At 40.4% G+C, this 16,677-nt stretch overlaps 2 protein-coding genes across 2 annotated transcripts in view; one reads left to right on the forward strand and one right to left on the reverse strand.

The window, feature by feature from the left end:
- Nucleotides 1-1,250: 1,250 nt before the first annotated feature.
- On the forward strand, nucleotides 1,251-2,531 carry znf648 (zinc finger protein 648). Its single transcript, XM_034140732.1, has one exon. The coding sequence runs from the start codon at nucleotides 1,251-1,253 to the stop codon at nucleotides 2,529-2,531; it is 1,281 nt and encodes a 426-aa protein (XP_033996623.1).
- Nucleotides 2,532-3,808: 1,277 nt separating this feature from the next.
- The window catches only part of sec16b (SEC16 homolog B, endoplasmic reticulum export factor), a 31,257-nt gene continuing 18,388 nt past the window's right edge, over nucleotides 3,809-16,677 (reverse strand). The window contains exons 10-25 of the mRNA XM_034140806.1: nucleotides 15,487-15,584; nucleotides 13,245-13,326; nucleotides 12,198-12,315; nucleotides 12,004-12,115; nucleotides 11,073-11,178; nucleotides 10,647-10,784; nucleotides 10,454-10,567; nucleotides 8,958-9,024; nucleotides 8,694-8,865; nucleotides 8,417-8,577; nucleotides 8,309-8,337; nucleotides 6,911-7,012; nucleotides 6,738-6,821; nucleotides 6,600-6,653; nucleotides 6,225-6,273; nucleotides 3,809-5,531 (exon numbers count right to left, since the gene is read on the reverse strand). Coding sequence (XP_033996697.1) covers nucleotides 6,232-6,273; nucleotides 6,600-6,653; nucleotides 6,738-6,821; nucleotides 6,911-7,012; nucleotides 8,309-8,337; nucleotides 8,417-8,577; nucleotides 8,694-8,865; nucleotides 8,958-9,024; nucleotides 10,454-10,567; nucleotides 10,647-10,784; nucleotides 11,073-11,178; nucleotides 12,004-12,115; nucleotides 12,198-12,315; nucleotides 13,245-13,326; nucleotides 15,487-15,584 — 1,479 coding nt within the window. The 3' untranslated portion in view covers nucleotides 3,809-5,531; nucleotides 6,225-6,231. The remainder of the gene's footprint in view (nucleotides 5,532-6,224; nucleotides 6,274-6,599; nucleotides 6,654-6,737; nucleotides 6,822-6,910; nucleotides 7,013-8,308; nucleotides 8,338-8,416; nucleotides 8,578-8,693; nucleotides 8,866-8,957; nucleotides 9,025-10,453; nucleotides 10,568-10,646; nucleotides 10,785-11,072; nucleotides 11,179-12,003; nucleotides 12,116-12,197; nucleotides 12,316-13,244; nucleotides 13,327-15,486; nucleotides 15,585-16,677) is intronic.

Below are 16,677 nucleotides of genomic sequence, written 5' to 3' on the forward strand. Positions count from 1 at the left end.
AAATGAAAGCTGACAGGCATCATTAGTGAATACTGAGTTTCTTCATCACTGTTAATAGCAATGTTCACCTTTAAATGGTACCTTTTGATTTGTATAACTACTAACTTTTCTGACACATTTGTTTAGCAATGTAACTTACATATAAGATATTTCTGATATTTGTTTAATAGGCTGAATTCATTACCCCACGTCTGGCCTTGTCACCTGATAGTTCATCAAAATATAAATGCGCGGCCCACCTGGAACAACGTGGATGTTTTAAACATTGTTTTTATAACGACTCTCATATGTAAGTATACTTTTTAAAGTGTAAGAGTTGTCAGGAATACAAGAACCCCACTACACACCCTATAGTTCTTAAAGTAACCTAAAATGTAGCATACATGTTCCTCGAATATGCTATCTTATTTTGGCTAGCACTTGTTTTGTGTCGCGACATGCTGACGGCAATATGAAGTCCTTCCCTCAACGGGCGGTAAACTACTGAAAGGTAAGCTGAGCCAGGCTGTCGGAATATCTTTGCTGTTGTAATGCTGACTGGTAGGATAGATGCCGACCATGCTGACCCAGAGACGGCTGTAGCCAGGACTCCGCCCGTTAACACCCCGGTACATCTCCATGTTACTCTAGACCCGGAGCCAGTGTAACTCTGAGGCATCCCCTGGACCTGACCTGCTGCTCGGAAGGACAGTGCGTGAGTAGCTCAGTGAAATGTTTTATATTCATGAAGTTAACTTTGATTTGTATGTCTGAGATTAAGAAAACCTGTTGAGTAAAATACTGTATGTGGATGCTTGGAAAGTCATTTAGCTGTCAGATGCAAGGTTATGTGAAGGATAAACCCAAGGTCCTTGTGAATGTAGCAAAACAATTGTTGTAAACAGGCTTGTTTGGGGATTTATGTATAAAATATATGTGAACATTTGTATATGATCATTTATATTCATTAAGAAGAAGGAACTATTATATTCAGCCTGAATGAGATGGTAATAACTTGCTTTGTACATTTTATTTTTCAGGAGGCATAGTGTTTAGAAGTCAGCTTAAAACACATGCAGATTAATTTGTGTTCCACTCCACAAGTGACCACGGCTGATGAAATCTCCCCACGACTGTCTGGCATGGCAGTTGTAGAAAAGAGGAGTAACAGGGAGCACCAAGAAAAGCACTGTGTCTCTCTCCCAGAGGGACAGGTCTTAGTTAACACTCACCATGTGAAGCCTGACTCTTCATTTGGCGGCATTTGGGCTATGAATTCCCTCTCGGAGAGCAGTGACACTGGAATTCTTTATCTGAACCCTCAAACACCAAAGTGGTCCTTGGTGGAGAAGTTTGCAGAGCTTTCAAAGGGAGATGAATCATTTAAAGATGCTCCAGACCACCAAACTCGAGGATTGTTACAACGCACTAAACAAATTGAGAAAAATGTGATTTATGGATCTAATGAAACGCTCCTGGATCCTGTCCAAAAGAAGGAAAGCTCTAAATACCTCAGGAGCCATAGGATAAGTAGTGCTGCAGAGGAACAAAAGACATCTAAACTCAAAGAGCTAAATGTTGTTGGAAATGAGATTAACAAGAAGAATGTAAATAAGAAATTACTCAAAAAGTGTGACGGAGACAAGATCCCTCGACTTTTGGTGGCGATGAAGAAACGCGGTGAGGTTGACAAAGAGCACCGTCCCTTCAAGTGCCCACACTGTGACTGGGCTTTTAAAAAGCTCTGCAACCTACAAAGTCACCTGCAAACTCACAGTGGCCTCAAGCCACACGTGTGCGATATATGTGGCAAGGCTTACTCCCACCAGGGCACTCTGCAGCAGCACAAGCGTCTGCACACGGGGGAAAGACCATACCACTGCCCCTTCTGTGTCAAGACCTACATCTGGTCCTCAGATTACCGCAAGCATATCCGCACACACACAGGTGAAAAGCCCTACGTCTGTGACACTTGTGGGAAGGATTTCATTCGATCCTCTGACCTGAGAAAGCATGAGCGGAACATGCATACCAATGACAAGCCTTTCCCCTGCACGCACTGTGGCAAGACCTTCAATAAACCCCTCTCCCTGAAGCGCCATGAGCGCAAGCACCTGGGAGAAAGGCCCTTCTCCTGCCCCGACTGTGGGAAGGCCTTCGCTCTGGCCAGCCGTATGGCAGAGCACCAGAAGATCCACGCGGGCATTCGTCCTTACATCTGCTCCGTGTGCTCCAAGTGCTTCACCAAGTCTTCCAACCTGAGCGAGCACGAGGCCATTCACAGCGGAGCGCGGCCCCACAAGTGCCCAGAGTGCGGCGTGGCGTTTGCCATGGCTTCTCGCCTCGTCCGTCACCAGTACGTCCACAGCAAAGAGGAATCCCACAACTGCACAGGCTGTAGCAAGAACTTTAGCCACCTAGCCTCACTGAAGCTTCACCAGGAGCAAACCTGTGCCGGCAGGATCTTTGTCTGTGTGGAGTGCGACAAGTCTTTCCAGTGTGCAGCAAAGCTCTCACAGCATATGCTGCACCACAGGGAGCAGAATGTCTGAATGAGTTTAAAGACAGGTTTTGGACACCTCCACCACCGTGCCAATACTATTGACTGTCACCGAGCACCCATTTTTATGTCAGGGGGCTAGTTTGGATTGTTTGAAGTGAGGTTAGATGAGGTACTAGTCAGTGTTTTACATAAAGTAGATGACGGTTGGCATGCCCCAAGTTCTGAGAAACACTCGGGAGTTCCAGCACAGGAGCTAAGCAATGTATTGGACCGGGGGGCCTTAAGAGTTTTTACTCACACGCCCTCTTTCCCCACGGTGCTGGGTTCCCATGAGATGAACCTAGCAATTTCTCACGAACATTGACACTGGAGCTGATGGCCTAATAGTGTGATGTGACCATAAGTACTAGAGTTCCAGACTTTATAAAAGTGAGAATTAAATGTAAGGCTAATAGTTAAAAATATGCACAAAACCACAACTTTGCGTGTAGGAAATGCGGGCGGTTTATCATGACCTGTGCTGTAGTATGATGCCTTGGTCTTTCTGAATCTGGTGGTGAATCTATAACAGTAAGAATGGTTCTGAGCATTGCATTACTGAATATCAATCAAAGAGTGATTCACAAGATTTACATCAGTAACTAAAGTATCATTGACATTAGCCAGATTAGATGACAGCTTTGATCACCAGTATTGATGATGGTAGCCGGTACATTATGTTGTCCTGACAACTGGAGGGACAGCTTGATGTTCTCAGGCCACCATGAATAAAAAATAACAGCTACATCAACACTTATTCTCAGATGCAGTCTGTTTTATTGACTGGTGAGGGCTGAATGCTGAAACAAGCAGCAATATCTGAATAAAGGGCTATGGCATGGATATAGACCAGTCGTAACTCCTGAGACACATTACTGACCACATAAATAGACCAGGCTGCTATGTGAATTATCTGGTACTCGTGTTCCTTTTTTGTCTTTGGCACTATCTCCATAAAGGATAATTGTTAAATGGGTTGTCTTAGTTTCAGTATGCAGGTAATGCCAGGTGTAAATCTGTGGCTCTTTTTAATCACAATGCCAGACACAACAGGCATGCTTTGTTTGTAGGAGGTCTATCAATTCAAAGATATCCATTATACATGTGTTTATAAGCTGACACATTATTGGCAGGCGGTAAGAATGGCCTCACATCCTGGCTGCCCTGGATTCCCGGCCTCTGTGGCCCACTTACACTTGACTCCAACGACTAATAGTAAAAGGAGACGGCACCTGCTGTGTTGTCACTTGCTCTGCATTAAGTTTGAGGACACGTCTGGAATCACAACAGGATTGCAGTGATGTTTTTATTAAATATGTGACAGGCAGAAGTGCACTGATAAACAGGTAAATAATCCATGGCCTGTACAAAAGCATTGACATTCAGTAATACATAAAACACAGAGCCAAAGGACTCGAAGTAAAAAAATCAATTACATCCAGATATGTTTACATGGTGTCAATAATAAAAAGTTTGTTCTAAAATATTCCAAAGCATATATTACTGTTTGATTTATATACATTTTAAGGACACAAGCTTTGTCTTCTGAAAAACGTTAATAACGGCTAAAAATAAAGCTTGTTCTCAGAGGAAATATCAGCTCAATCCTATAATTGTCTCTTGGCTGGTGACAATTATAGGATTGAGCTGTTTACACCCCCTCCTCCAACATGTGGTATCATCCATCTTGGCAGCATGACAACTCTATTTTTGTTCTGTACTGTATATGTCATATATAATTCAAGCTATTCTGCTTTACAGATCCTTAACATGATCTAATAATGTTCATACATACATGTGCAATAATTGAGCAGCCTTACAAATTCTGCTTAGTCAGCGTGTAAGATTAAACATTGCTTCTGTGAGGCTAATGAATGACCACGGCATTATTTTAGCTATATTTTAATGCATTTTTAGTCAAGGGGTAATTTTGTTTAAGGTTATCGACAATCGATAGTAAAAATAAAGGAGTGGTGGAATGTAGATTTACTCAAATACTCTACTTAAATACTAATTTGAGGTAGTTCTACCTTAAGTATTTCCATTTTATGCAACTTTATACTTTTACTCCACTACATCTTAGAGTAAGATATTGTGTCTTTGACTGCACTACAACTTTCTGAAAGCTTTAGTTGCGGTTACATTCAACAACGTATCTACATTTTGGGTGAATGTTCACGATGAACTGAAGGAAATAGTGTTCCTTAATGGGCTTTAAACATTCTTAATAAACTGTTTAATAATCATCTTGAATCAGCTGGTAAATGCATCGCCACTAAACAGGGCTGTTGTTCTGAGAAACTCATGAAAAGTTGAGTTTAAGATACGTGGTTCTCACAGGACAGAAACAAAGCTACAAAATATGGTGATCTATAGATATGCTGTAGAATGATTCTAGCCAACAGTATATAAAAAGTTAAAATTAGCACAACATTTTACTCTATACTTTATTTGTATTGTGCTTATAATACTGATAGTTAAATAATGTTTTAAATGCAGGACTTTTATTTGTAGTCAGGTATGTTTACTTTTCCTCAATAAGCAATCTTATACTCCTTTCATAACTGTATAAAGATGATGGACAGATGGATTTATACTTCTATATATAATTTACATTTAGCTGATTCTCTACATATTGCACAGATATCATTAAGTAATGAGAGTCATTGGATGCGCAGATACATAAATGGTTATCCGGGTCATTTAAGATATCCCTTCCCTTAAATATGTCCCGGTCCTCTGGAGTTTTCCCTGCTGTCAGCTTTTACACTCCTCAGATGTTTCGCTCGCTGTAATCTGAGTTACTATGACATTTCATCCAGAGTATTTCTGTATCCTAAACAAGATGGCTAGCAGGCTGTGGGGGTTTAAAGGGCATGCTTAAAAAGAAATGTGGGGGGGGGGGGCAAGATTGATATTATGATGTTTACCCAAATTCAGTTGAAACTCTCATTATGGTAGTGGTAGCTGGTGTGATATTCACACTTTGGTTCTCGTCGAGTCAGTGGTCCTACAAATACAAAGACAAAAAGTGGTGTTATTAATATGTTTCCATGTTTCCTATTATGTTTAGTGCTTTTAATCCATGAAGATTGTTTTTGTGCGAGTTGCAGTGTTTGAGATATCAATTTGGCACTCGACTTGTGGTGCTCAAAGTAGCAAACAATATATTTGGTATACTCAACAACAAGGACTTTTACCAGAAATCATGACCTGCTTACTAAAGTAATACACAGACCTTCTTATGAGAAGTTTAACGTAGGAACTACAGATATTGACTACACATATTGCGCAGAAGGAATTGGCAATGGTTCGAGACAGCGAGAAATGTATCGTTAGCTTGATGAGTAGGTGCATGCTTCGTCTGTGAGGTGATACGGTTGGTGGGTGTGGTTCAGTGGAAAGGAATGAGTTACTACATAAAATGATTCTCAACAAGGTCTGTGGATTATCTTGAGTAACCTGGTCGTCATTTCTGTAAAAAACACATTGCTGTTGAGTTAATAAAATGCTTTTGCACATTGAGCACCACAAGCTTGTTTTGATTTAGTCACATTGTAGAGAAGGCAGACATCTCTACTGCTGATATCTCCAGTATTGCAACTGACACAAAATAATTTAAATGAATAAATATCACTACTGTTTAGAGATAAAAAACATCTTGGATATTCGGTGAAATGTCCCTTTCAGTAACTTTATTTACCTGTGATTCAGTCTAGTGGTCCTGACAGGGCTCTATCCCAGCTGCTGGCCTGTGAAGAAGACACAGATGTTAGAGGACTTCATTATAAAGAACTGTGTCATTTGCATAACGTAATGTAGGTCAAATGTCACCAGTGCCTGCCAAGCCACTGCGTTGTTGTCAATTACAATAGAAATGTAAGCTGCATTTCACAGCTGTGTTTTAGCCAAATGTGAAATCGGACACGCTGGTCAACGACTGTGTTTATGGCAGCGAGACAGAAGAAACACAGCTCCTTTGCAAAGTTAATAACAGCAATTTTTGGAATGGTTGGAAGAAATCTAAATTAAAAGCATAGTTTAAAACAGTGAGCAGTTCAAATCAGTTCCTATTCACCTGCTTTCCTTGAAAAGGGGTTGATCCCAGCTGGGATGGAAACATGGGGAAATCCTTAAAAGAGATACAACAATATATATCTGACATTAGAAAAGTGAAAATGAATAGAATAATGTTTATAATTGACTTGATTCTTACCGTCTGAGCTGTGCTTCTCTGCTCTGTTCTCTCCTCTGGAACGTCTTTAGGTTTGGATTTGAACCAACCACTGAACCATCCGGCCTTGGTGTTCAGAATGAAACGAGGAAAGAGAGATAATGAGACCCCAGCCAAACAAACGGCACTGTGGTCCCCTGTGGTGTAACAGGTACCTGTTTAGGGGGTTCGCTGTTCTGCTCGTAGGCCTCTGAACTCTGGGGGGTGCTCTGCTGCCCCTGCTGACTGAAGTGGACTTCCTGCATCTGAACCCCCATCTTAAAGGAAAGTATGGACAGACAACACACTGTCTGTGACTTGTATGAAACATTTCCCAATGCATTGCTTCAAGAGGTAGTTTGTAGTGTTTCATGTGGAAATGTAAGAGTGAATTCTCCATATTAGTCAGTATTGTGTGACTTTAGTGAATCTGAAACCTCTACCAGTGCGCAAGAAGACAAAGAAAATAGCAGGTCAAGGCTACGGCTGACCAGCAACATTTAACAAGTCATGCTCTACAAGCTCAAAGGGACTGTTTTTGTCAAAGGAGAATGGTGGTTTTATAGCAGATTCAGTTTCCCGTCAGACAAGGCCTTGTGTCCACGTATCAGTTTTCAGAAAAGAGCCTCATCCCAGTGTTTTATGAAAGTTTAATTGAATGTTTTGTATGACAACGATATCTTGACACCGTATCGCCGCTGTTGAGAGACAAACATTATTTTAATTATCTATTTGTGGGACTATATATTGATTTGAAATGGTTTTGTTCACGATGAGCACCAACTGGAGGATTCTTGCGCACAACTTTTATGAATGAAATTCACTGCTCAGTCTGACAGCTGTAAAGCAAGGAGGAAGTTCTGCGTTTGGCATAAAGTACAACACTCACTGACAGCAACATTTAATGTCGGCCAAGCCAATCAGATCCGACAAATTATGTTTTTTGTCTTTGTCATTTTGATAGTTTCGGTCCGAAATTACGATCAGGATAGACGGATACGGCCAAATACAAACATCTCCATTTTCTTTAGCAATGTCACCAGAGCTCTTTGAAAAGTGTAAATGTTTTCAACTCCAATAGCTCAGAGGGAACCCACAAAAACAGCTGAATGATCAGAAAAAGAGGGAGGGTGCAGCACCTTCTCTCAAGGCTGCAACGGCGGTTGTCTCACTGGAAACAACTGAAAGAAGATTCCGGGGCTCATAGAAATATACTTTTTAAAGCTGTAAAACTATTATAAACAAAGCGTGCAGTTAAACAGATATGGATTCTTTAAGGTGGCTAATATGAGTTTCCCCCATCCACAGCCGTACATTGCTTAGCTTCCTGCTGTAACTCATGTCTATTTCACCAAATGATCTAATGTAGGTAAAACACTGACTATGGATAAGTTCCTCAAACAGCCTCTCTTTATCAGAACTACCCTGCTAAGAACATTGGTAAATATCGACACTTCTAGCAAATACTTTCACTGAAAAAGTTTGAATCCAGAAAAAGATGGCAAAAGTGTGTTCAAACCAAGAACATGAACATCTTTTTGCTTTTCTTTTAATTAGTATAAAATATGACTCACTGTGGTCGCTCCAGAGTATGACCAAGCCCCTGTAGAAGATATGAAATCAACATATTACACTTTCCCCGCAGTCCTTATTAAACATCTGGGCAGAGCAGTGACTCTCACCCTGTTCTGCTGATGGCTGGTCACTCAGAGCACAATGTGGCCAGGCTGATGTGACTTCAGCACTATCTGTGTTATGATAAGTGAAGGCCTGGCTGGCAGCCACTGTGGAAGCTGGGGGAGCACAAACTGGGGTTACTGTCATCGGAGAATTGGCCTGCTGCCTACAAGGAACAGGGAGGGACATTATGGTCTGTTAGGATATCACACGAGCAGTCACAGTTGTATCTGCGTGGCTGACAGACATGAGTGAGGCATGAGTCAGCACATTTCATCGTACCATTCCTGAGCGCCGCTGCCGTCCCACGACAACTCCTTCATGTCCTCAGTGACTGCTTCAATCTGATGCTGGAGGTGTTCCTGACCCACATCTGGATCTGGATCTCGTCCGTAGTAAAGCAGCTCAGGCTCCGGACTCTGGATGTCACGGTTTAGGTCCTCCAAGTATGGATCTGTAAACATCCGGAAGAATCTTTAGAGTATTCAGGGATAACAGGCTACACAGTGCATTATTTTAATGAGATGATCGAATCATTTTTTTTACCAGTGTAGGCCGTAGCACTGCCATCAGGAGGTGGATGGTGGGTTTCAGTGCAGTCCAAATTCCCCGTCTGAGTAAAATAAGAAAATTAAGACAATCACATTTAAGATTTATTGTAAACATGACACACGATAGCTACTTTGTGAGGATGTCATGAGAAGCAGCAGTGCTTTGAACAAAATGCTAAAATAATATATAGAAGAAAGGCATTTGAAGCAAAATCCATTTTCCAACAGAAACCTAACCACATTTTAACCTTCTTATTATAACTCATTTGAAAAAAACAAAACTTTTTATTAGGAAAAAAACAATAGATAAATGAAGTCAGCTGTAACATGAAGTACCTTAAAGTTAGTTTACAGTAAGCTTAAAAAAAAGTAAAATATAGTTATAATATATAGCTAACTGAAATATATTAATATTATATATTTCTTTTAATATATTAACATCTTGCTTTTGCTAACCAACCCAATCATTGACAGTTTAACAGTATGAATAAATATTGTAACAAATGTAAGAAATAAAAATGGGAATCGTGCTTAATAGCATCCAGTTGATGATACATTTAAATTGCCACATTTGGAACAGGTAGGCCTGTTTGACAGGGCTATATGGGAACTTTTCATTAGGTTTGAAAGCACACTCTAACCCAGCAGCTAACATAGCATTCACATGTAGCTTTTATGGCAGGAACTAGGGCTGAACGATTAATCGATTTTAAATCGAAATCGCGATTTTAAATGATGCAATTATCAGATCGCAAAGCCTGCGATTATTTTTTGTTTTAAAAAAAAAAATTATTTTGTTCTTCTTGTGTGTCAGTCATCCACACCAATCAGAAGTGCTGTGCTCCACATGTACCAGTCATTGTTAACTAATCAGAAGTGGCCCATGATAGAAGGTGATAGACAGATTGATCCAATCACCTGCCAAGTATTTTTGAAATACTTTTCCAAATGGCTTCCAATGGAGCTTTCTTAGATGGTTTGGTGAAACAAAGCATCTGAGTCAGGTTAGTAATGCTCCATCACATGTTTCTATTACAGGGTGGATCTTAAACTGCAACTTGACTTTAAAGCAACCCAACGGAAGTTTCATGTAAGTTTAGTTCTTTCACTCGTAGCTCGGGTGCTAAAGACGGGAGCACGTTGATACGACCTTCCTAGCCGGAGATATGGCCGCATTTTACAATAAACTTCTGTTGGGTCGCTTAAAAACAAATATCGCAAATCGAATCGCAATCGCAATATCTGTCAGAAAAATCGCACTTAGATTATTTCCCCAAATCGTGCAGCCCTAGCAGGAACCATGTGCAAGTTTGCCATAAATGTACGGCTACATTTAATATATTCAGAATAAAAAAAATACAAATAATGTGAGGGCAGTCCAACTCATATTGGCCAGCCGCTTAACATTCCCCTAATTCCTCACAGCCAAAACTGATTCCTATTCCTTACGAATACATGATTTTCTGAAATGAAAGCTTTGAAGAGGCTCACCTGTAAACTGTGGTGGCGAGCACGGAGCAGTTTGAGCCAATCAGGTTCCTGCCCCGCCCCACTGACCCCTGTGTCGTTGAAGTCTCCCTCAGAGTGCCTCAGCCTGTCGGACAGCTGCAGGACAGATGACACATACTGATAGTACATCTATTTAGAATGTAATAGGTTTGTTTATAGGAGGATGTGTGAATACCTTAATAACTTCCCCAGTCAGCACAGAGTAAGACTCCCGCTGCCTGAGCAGGGCCCGGCCCACCACCTCACAGTAATGGAAGGCCTGAGAGGAGAGCCCGCAGTCCAGCAGGCGGGCCGCATACAGGAACTTATACACCTGAACACAATGATAAGAGAGAATATACTATTTATAGGTACTTTCTATAGAAAGCAGTGAGATGTGCACTGAACAAACTGAAACAGGGACCCCTTTATTAAATGTATTATGTCAACACATTTCACATAACTATTAGGTTAGCTGAAAGCAATAATATAAGTTGAACCTAATTTATTTAAACGTAATATTATTGCTTTCAACTAACCTTATACAATTACTGCATGTTTTATCTGTTGACAAAATACAATAACGTTTCATTTTTCTCAGTGTGTTGTGAGTAGGAGCTACCTGAAAGGATGGTATTGAGAGGCCTTTGCCCCCCAGGGTCTGGCAGTACTCGTACAGTTCAGTGCACTGGATGGCCAGATCGGTGGCAAAGTGTTCAAAGGACTGCCTGAAGGAGAGCAGAGGAGACAGGACACAAATATAAGTAAGATCATATCAGGAGACACTAACAGTAAGCCATTCAAAATGTCCTATAAAATGTCATAGTAAACTAATCCTTAAGAATGTCATAACATAGTGAGCCATAAACATATATCCCAAAACATGTCGTTGTATAGTATTCCATAAAAAATGCCGTAGCATATTATTCAGCAGAAAAAAATATCATCAAAAACATTACAGAATAGTATCTTATATTTTAAATAAAGGATGTCATCGTATATGATTCCATTGACAACATTTCAGTTTATTATGCAAAGAAAAAAAAGTGATATATTTGCCATATTCATAAAATGTCATAAAACAGTAATCAGTTGAAAAGATCAACCTATATTATGCAATAAAAAGCTGTATAATATGTCATTGTATATTATGCAATGTAAAATTCTAAGAAAATCGTAGAATAGGATGTTACAATAAGTCATAATATAGTTATCCGTAAAACAATCATAGTATTGTATGCAATTAAATATAAATTAAAAAGAATGATGGCGCAGTGTATTAAAAAGTAATACTAAAGAAAGTCTAACAAAATAGGCATTATGCATTAACATTTGTATCGTATTCTTTGGCATCAAAATATAATAAAAAATGATATAGTTTAGTATGTCACACTAAAAGTCATAATGTAGTATCCACAAAGACTCTAAAACTAAATTAAGAAGATTATATGACATCTACCTGTCTTGCTTCGTTGGTATTGCCTTCATTTTATAGAAATTGCAATATGACTACCTGGTTGACAGACTGATGAATAGCATGAAGGCCCTCTCACCTGTGGCTGCTGCCTAGCAACACCAGCCTCTCCGCCTTCTGAGGGAAGGCCCCGAAGGAGACCCCGGCAGTCAGGTAGCACACATGAGCCGCATGTGTCAGGCCTTTGGAGGCTGCAGGGGGAGTGAAACACAGAACAGCCAGCTCATATACCTGAGCAGAAACGTTGATATCAGTCAGCGTATCTGTACGTACCAAGGGTGTCTCCCATAGTGACGATGGCCTTCTGCTGGACGGCAGGATCTCCCGTCTCATTGGACAGCAGGACAGCCAGGTGGGGCCTCCAGTCCCCCCATTTCTCATTTCCACAGCACTGCACACAGAGCATCAGTATCACCACTCTTATCGGCTGATAATATCTGTCTTATTGGCTTAAAGGGGACCTATCATGCAAAATGCACTTTTTCACGTCTTTTATACATGAATATGTGTCCCCGGTGTTCCAGGGAACTCACCAAGTGTCAGAAAACACAACCCTCTCTATTTTCCTCCATACCCAAATCTCTAAAAAAGGGGCTGCAACGGATCTGATAAAAACTGATCCAGATTTGAACACTGTCCTGACGTCAGGACGGTGGCGCTACGGCTATTGGGCCAACTCCACCAATCAGGAGGAGACAGCCACGGCCGTTGCCGTTCGAAAGCGCTGGAGACGTTGTAGTACATATGCCAGGCCTGTAGATGGTGCTGTTCTCACTGAATCAACCCTTGCAAAAACAGAGCTAGAAATTGTCAAATTGAGCAAAATGAGGCATGGCTAAAATGCATGATCTGTTTGGTATTTTGAAAAAAAAAAAAGTATAAATATGCCTTATATAGGTATGGTCCTATACTATATTATTCAAATATAGCATGATAGGTCCACTTTAAATTCTAAGAAATTCAAGAACCTGATAAAATACCAGCTGCAGATAGTGAAAGAGCACAGGTAAATAACCTTTATTTAATATCTGAGAAATTAAGTGATACACTGACTAAGCAGTAAATAACAGGAAATACAAATGCATGTAAGATCGGTGCCTTTATAAGTTTAAGGAAAGGGCTAATGTTGGTTATATCTCAAAAGTAAAACACATTGATCTCAGAAGTTTTTGTCTCTTTCTCAAAGTTAACCAAATCTTTAATCAATTTATAAATGTATCTTGCCAAGAAGACACAATAGTTACAGACCGACGTTTCTAAGTCATATAATAACAGAAGTGAACGTTGGGATGGGGGTAGAGTTCATGCTGTGTGTGTTACCAGGGCAGCGGCCGGGACCCTCCCAGTCAGCAGGTGGAAGAGGGTCTGCAGGGGGTCGCTGGCCGTCAGCTGGCCTGTGAACCTGCCGGAAGAGCAGAGATACTTTATTTCACCTTTATTTATACAGGAAAAAAACATTGAAATGTAACATTTCAAACTTTTCAAAAGTGTTGTTTCCAAGAGCAGCAGCAGCAGCAATGACACCATTTCATATTTAATGACTAAAATATAGCACTTTACAGAAACAAATGACAGAATTATAACACATTTTTCAACATTACAGTCAAATGTACACTATTTTTGTTACACTATTAAAGTTATCACCTGCTGTACTTTATATGTTTGTTCACTTACTTTTTAGAATGCTGCTACTTATTTCTGTACCATGGATGTGTTCTTATTTGATTTTCTTTATTAGCGTGTGCTTGCCTCTCTATTGAATTATTTCCTTTTTGCCTTTTAAACTGTCCCTTTGCTGTAATATTGTTAATTTTCCCGGCGTGGGATGAATTAAGGACTTCTGATTCTGATGTGCCTGCTTCTTATTAGATTAGAATCACTTTAATTGCATCCACCTCCTAGAGATTAAACTGATTCTAGGCTGTGTGAGCTGCGTACTCAAATGCCTTTTCCCAGTGCAGATGTTGTTTTAGTAGGAATGAGTCCTGGGAGGGAGGACAATAACCTCCTGTCCCTTTTGGTAAGGTGGGGTTCCCTAGGTAAGAAGGAATCACTCCAAGAACAGCCTTATACAGTAAATAAGAATATAAACACTCAGGTCAGAAGACAGACCATCCAACATGTTCATACAGAGACACATGCTCAGTAACGGATGAGATTTGTGATAAATCTCAATTGGCCCCATAAACAGTGTCCATTGTGTGTAGGTATTTTGAGGATGCATGCATGTCAATAACATAGCTACAGTCCAGCACATTCACAACGTTTTCTTTTGGCCTCAGAGAAGAAAAGAAAAAAACATTTTAACTTCAGTTTCTTCACCCTTCCATACTGAAACAATAGCCATCACAGATAAAGAGCATACATAAAGGGATACACCATGCTGATTATTATTAAATCACCCTGCCCCCCCCCCAACATTACTCTAGTGACATGTGCTGCTGAGAGAGAAACGGCTGCTGCCAAAATAGTCTGTAAAATGGATTGTGTTACATGAGAGAGAGTTTATAGGGACAGTAGTGAACATACAGTCAGCCCCCCCCCCCCCAGGAGTTCCTATGATCTTATTGGCCGTCAAGCAAGAGGATTTACACTCTGCAGGAAGGTGTTTATGGGTGTTATGTACTGCCCTAACCCTCTGTAAAGTATAAATAACAGGCAGAGATGAACTCTGAAAAACAAGGCAGAAATAAATATTGTGATCCCACAGAAATAATACATTATTATTGCTTCATTGGTAGAGTTTCTATTAAAGGGACAGCTTTAATGTTCAAAAAGCTCTTTAATGTTCTCATACTGCCTGTGCTGCAGCACCTCTTTTCACCCTCTGTCTGAAACCAGAGCCCAGTCTGCTCTGATTGGTTAGCTGGCCGGCTCTTTTGTGATTGGTCAACCACTAATAGATGTCCCGCCCCTTAGCCTATCAAGTACAATGTCTTGGAGCGCTAGCCAATAGAAGCGCAATTATTACATAGTGATGTCACTATGTTCTGGAAGTAAACAAAGGAGTCCAATGGAGGCGAGCTCCCATAAAATATATATTTTTTAGATGTTATGTTGCACAAAGGAATTTGGAACTTTGGGGTTATTGCTATCGTCAAAATGCTAACATGCTAGCAAGTGTAATGTTTACCATTTTCAGAATTTGGTCATAAACCAAGATTCTTTTATTTTTACAAAATGGTGAGACTTTATGCAAAGTCAGGGGATCACCAAAGTTGTTACAGGTATTGATTGGCAGACAGCAGACCATTACCATATTTATTATAAAAAATATATTGTGTGATACCAATTGAAACGTTTTTTTATGTAATCTATGCAACAATGAACCAGATTGACACGCATTATTACAGTATCTGTTTTCTGCTAAAGTGATTTATTCAGCTTTGCTAACACAGACACAGGAAGCTGAGGATAAACAAGTGACAGAAATAGTGTAGCTGTGACTGAGTGTAAAGCAGATCTAAATGTAGTGAGAGGGAGTATTTCTTCACTAATTGACGCTCGTGTGAGGAGGTGGACAGTTTTCTTCAGCTGTCATGTCTCAGATGACTCTCCTCACCTGTTCAGCACCATGGTGTAGGCCCTGCTGTCCATTTTGCTGGCCAGAAACAGAGCGTGTCCCCACAGGCCGGTGCCCATAGCTGACTCCAGGGCCTCCTGGAAACACATGGGACAATAATTAGATACTTGAACCTTAAACAAAAGCAGTGTCTAGTGTGGGTTATGTTCCTTTTCACTTTTCAGATGAGTTATCAGATCCACTAAGTGGAGTGACTACTCCTCCTGAGGTTTTATCTCAATGTGAGGAGGTTAGGAGTCATCATCGCAGTATGAACTAATGCAACATCCAAATCACAGAAGGCACCATACTTGTTATTGGCAACATATGTTACATGACATTCTGAATGTAGTATTGTCGGGCTGCCTGAAGAACCCGTTAAGTCCCATGCCCCGGGGCTTTTTTTTCACGAAACTGTGTCTCAGGGCTTCTTAACATTTATGAAACTATTAATGTTCCATACTCACTTAACGGGAAGAAACTCAGTTAACTGACACTAACCATTTTTACCGAAACAAAACACAAGTCTCACAAGAAGCGTCTAAATGAGCCCTGAGCGGAAAAATGCTATCGCACTTAGCACCGAACTCACGGCTTAAATACCCTTATTACTTATCGTATCTGCAAAAACAAGATATCGATTAGCAAGATGAGAATCCACAGATTCCAGAAATATTAGTATCACCACTGAGTGATCCGAACTCGCGACAGGGGAGGAAACACGGAGATATTCTTACCTTAGCTGTTGTTCTGATCAAAAGTTGTGTTCAATGGCATTAAAACGATGAAAAACGCTGCTGAAGGTTAATCCAATGGTTAATCCAATGTGTCTGTGTCACTTTGAAATGATTACTGATAATCCATCTTCATATTTACTAGTTTGAGCCTAGGTTTCAGTTTTCAGAGCATAGCATAGCTTTCGTCTTGATGCGCGTAACTCTCACTCCTCAATGGTAACGTGTGTGTGTATGTGGAACTTCCCCTTCGATTCTATTGGCTCAAACGGTTCAAAAGAGGTGTCAATCACCAAAATCGGCCAATGGGTTCCAGAGAAACGGCAAATACACCCAAATGACCCCAAGGTTTGCTAAACCTCTCTAAAAAGGTCAAATCAAATGTCACTTGTTTTGCATCAATCTTGATACAGGGTACTTATTGTATGTTATAGTTTGGATTCCTAAAGTTTTAGTC

This window comes from Trematomus bernacchii, unplaced genomic scaffold (genome assembly GCF_902827165.1).
Source record: "Trematomus bernacchii unplaced genomic scaffold, fTreBer1.1, whole genome shotgun sequence".
Lineage (NCBI taxonomy): Eukaryota > Metazoa > Chordata > Actinopteri > Perciformes > Nototheniidae > Trematomus > Trematomus bernacchii.